The sequence below is a fragment of the Macrosteles quadrilineatus genome, unplaced genomic scaffold (assembly GCF_028750875.1).
Source record: "Macrosteles quadrilineatus isolate MER2022 unplaced genomic scaffold, UCM_ALF_1.0 Scaffold_6__1_contigs__length_79288215, whole genome shotgun sequence".
NCBI classification, from domain to species: domain Eukaryota; kingdom Metazoa; phylum Arthropoda; class Insecta; order Hemiptera; family Cicadellidae; genus Macrosteles; species Macrosteles quadrilineatus.
Genome location: NW_026542599.1, coordinates 53166329 through 53169813, shown reverse-complemented (window position 1 = coordinate 53169813; position 3485 = coordinate 53166329). Strand labels below are relative to the sequence as shown.

At 37.8% G+C, this 3485-nt stretch overlaps 1 protein-coding gene across 1 annotated transcript; it reads left to right on the top strand.

The window, feature by feature from the left end:
- Window positions 1-3154, top strand: LOC128996759 (NADH dehydrogenase [ubiquinone] 1 alpha subcomplex subunit 5). Its single transcript, XM_054422213.1, has 3 exons — window positions 1-136; window positions 1507-1668; window positions 2913-3154. Exons 1-3 carry the CDS (start codon window positions 101-103, stop codon window positions 3084-3086), a joined length of 372 nt encoding a protein of 123 aa, XP_054278188.1. The 5' UTR covers window positions 1-100; the 3' UTR covers window positions 3087-3154.
- Window positions 3155-3485: the final 331 nt, after the last annotated feature.

Below are 3485 nucleotides of genomic sequence, written 5' to 3'. Positions count from 1 at the left end.
AATAATGCTGGCTGCTGGCTGCTAGCATATACTAGTCTATTTTATTGACATTGTAAAGTCTAATTATTATTATCTATTTAGTTTGAAGAATTTTGAACTCATGGCTTCAAAGATAGCTGGTCAGGTCTTAAAAGAGGTAGGCCTATATAATTAATAGTTTATTCTAAATGTAATACAATTAAACTGCGAGAATAGAAAGGTAAAAAAACGGAGACAAGCCTTGCAAATAGAGCTTGGCCCAACTGTAAGCCTATTTACTTTCAAGAAAACAGTAAACTAATTACTAGACGAATTTTCTAAACAGATTAGATTACTCCTCTAAATATTCAATATTGGTAAAACTTAATGGAGATTTTTCCAAAGACTGACTAGGTACCTTTAACAGTTAAGGTTAGTTATTGGCAAAACTGTAATATTGAACTCAAATCCATCGTCAGGGCAGCCCCTAGGTTAATAGATGCCCAGGGGGAGATTTAAATTTTCGCCTACCTCCCCAAAAAAGGTATTTGGGGGGTTTGCGTCAATAGACCCAATGTCCGACGTAGGCCTAGGTATAGATATTGCAGATTTTGCAAGTATTTTTTTATAAACGTAACAAGTACACTGTACTAAATTACTAAAAACATTGGATTTACTACTCACAACGGACACCACGAAACAACTACGAGTTGATATAAGAGTTTGAGCTTTGAGGTTAGAAAAAAGCAAGTGTAGGTGGGGCGTTTGGGCGAATACGCAGTATGTGTGTGTGTGTCTTGAACTCGCAGTATTGCCAACAAGTCACATGCCAGACTTAAAAGTAGTATTAGTACGAGTTGTAGCCTATATTAAATATCGGTAAGTTATTTATTTTATTAATAAAAAAAAGATATAGGCTAGGTATACTGTCTTTTTTTAGAATAGTCATTGTCATTGATAACATGTTAACGATTTTCCTGTCAAATATTTGTTTGTGGTTTACTGATGACGTTGTTCAATTTTTTACCTTCCTCTAGCCACGGTGCCAAGGCGGTTGCCTCGCTCGCCCTGCCCTCGGAGCGGCCCTGTCCATCGTAGGCATTAACAATTGAACCGCACAATCGATGTAACGAGTCTTTGTTAGGGTTAACTTCCGTATCTGTTGGCACAAACAACCGAATGAAAATATCGAATAATCGATATATCAACCGATATTTTCATTCGGTTGTTTGTGCTAGCAGGTACAGAAGTCTACCCTTATCGAATAAATCATTGCTTTTATTGTTTGATCTGATTGAGTCCAATAAGTTATCAAAGTTTGCCGAGTTATGTACAATCAGGCTTTTAAAAGAGTAGGATTTTTGTGGTCTAGACTATCAATGGATGACTGAGACTGTAATTTGCTGAATGTGGATAAGTTACCAAGAATAGCCAGCAATGTATGATGTGTCCACACATATTCATCTTAATATTCTAGGCCCAACTTACACGGTATTTATTTCTTAACTGTCAAGAGCTGAAACTCTCAAACAATTTCTTTCATTCTAGACGACTGGGTTAACTGGCCTAAAAGTTTCCAAGAACCCCATCCACGAGCTAAGTGTACTTTATGGCAAAACCTTGAGAGTGTTGCAGAAGATGCCAGAAGAAGCAGCCTACAGAAAATACACAGAAGAAATTGTGTCTCAAAAGAATAACGTTGTACAAAACGTAAGTATCGGGTACAGTTCTGCAGAGAACCTGCAATATACCGTATTATCAGATGAATATCGTTATAGGCTATATCAATAATTATCCGAATCATTATTTGGTTCCCTATGTTTTTTTTGTTGGATGTTCTATGTAGCCTAAATCATGACTAGGTCTTACCATGAGTACTACGGTAATAGCTTATTCCCTCTATGGGAAACTCGCTAAATCGAAAGAGTTATAACTAACACAATAGTCCGGTGTATTAAAAAGAAACACTAAGTGGAAATACAGTTAAACTATTAAACCTAATGATAATAATATGGAATTTTTTACAAAAAATTACTATTATACATTTAAAGAGAAGTGGTTTAAATTATGGTATTTAGAAAATCTTCCCCTTCTTTCACCCAAGGTTTATTTCGTTGTCAAAGAGGCTGTGTGTGGTTTATCTGCCTCCACATACACTACCTTTGCAGTCTGGCTACTCAGAGCATGAATGAAGAAGCTTTTGCTGCATCTCACACTGGAATACACAACGTACTCAGAGTCTGTGAGAGAAACATGCTGATCCGCTCAGTTCCACCCCGGCTGTGGACGTTTGGTATTGTGATTTATTAATCGTCATGGCGAAGCAAACTGTGACGGGGACTGTAGCTGCTTGAACTCTAACGGGTAGCTGCTAGGAATTATTGGGATAAATGATAAATCCCAATTCCCCAGCACCACAACCCGTGAGAATATCTGCTTCAATGATGTATCAATGGAGACTGTGATTACGAAGACGCGTACCATTACACAATTTGGCTGGATGTAAGTTTCTTAGCAGCATCACAGGAGCTTCGACCTCCAGGGTGAGCTCATAGGCAGGCACACAGGGTGCTGATACTAAGACAAGAAACTCTGCCGGGTAGTTTACAGCATCGTCTTCTCTCAGGGCGGTGTTCACTGATCTATTTACACCTTTATTTTCTTAAACCCACCTTCAATGAATGATGCATGCTAGTCATGTACCTGGTTTGAACCCATTCCTGACACTAGGTTTTTCAGCTGGAATTCAACTGATGATTTATGTTGGATTTTAGGGTTGAAAATGTGGTGTGTTGGGTTTTTTAGGGTTGTTTGGTGTGGGAATGATTGTTGGTTTCTTATGTGGTGAGCCAAGGTTTTAAGGTAATGTGAGTGACTATAAAACCTTATTTTAAAAACCTCTATATTCTATATGGTATTTGTGTGATCTTAAACAAGCAATAAATCATTTACAGGCTAAATCCGTGGCAGATATCGAGAGCCAAATTAACTGTGGACAAGTGGAGGAGTTGATTATTCAGGCTGAGAACGAGTTGACGCTGAGCCGTAAGATGTTGACTTGGCGTCCGTGGGAACCACTTGCTAAGCCCCCGCCCCCCCACCAGTGGACCTGGCCTCCTGTCAAGTAAACAACCTGCCATCTACAGTCTTAAACCTTTGTTATCAGTTAAATAAAATGTAGTGTTTAAACTTCAAACTTGGTTTAAATACCGTATTGATTTTGAACCTGTACCACATTGAATTTGTTTTGGTTTGTAATTTGATGAAATTGTGATAGCAGTATTATATCGGTTCTAGTAATTGATTTAAAATTCTTTATTAGTAAATGACCGACACACTTACCTCCTAACAATGACATTCTTTTATTTTCCTTTTACAGTAGAGTCCCGCAAACTCAGCGTAATGTGGACTGGAAGGGTGCCGAGTTTGTGAAATGCCCGGTTATCGGAAACTAATGTTAAAGATAAGAACAATACAATTTTTAAGGTTATTAACTACCTCTTTTACTTATATTTATATTACAAGTT

Bases quoted from the DNA above. Each gene is read 5' to 3' on its own strand.
- LOC128996759 (XM_054422213.1), top strand. From the start codon at position 101: ATGGCTTCAAAGATAGCTGGTCAGGTCTTAAAAGAG. The intron at 137-1,506 runs GTAGGCCTATAT...CTTTCATTCTAG, and splicing joins CTGGTCAGGTCTTAAAAGAG to ACGACTGGGTTAACTGGCCT. The intron at 1,669-2,912 runs GTAAGTATCGGG...AATCATTTACAG, and splicing joins AGAATAACGTTGTACAAAAC to GCTAAATCCGTGGCAGATAT.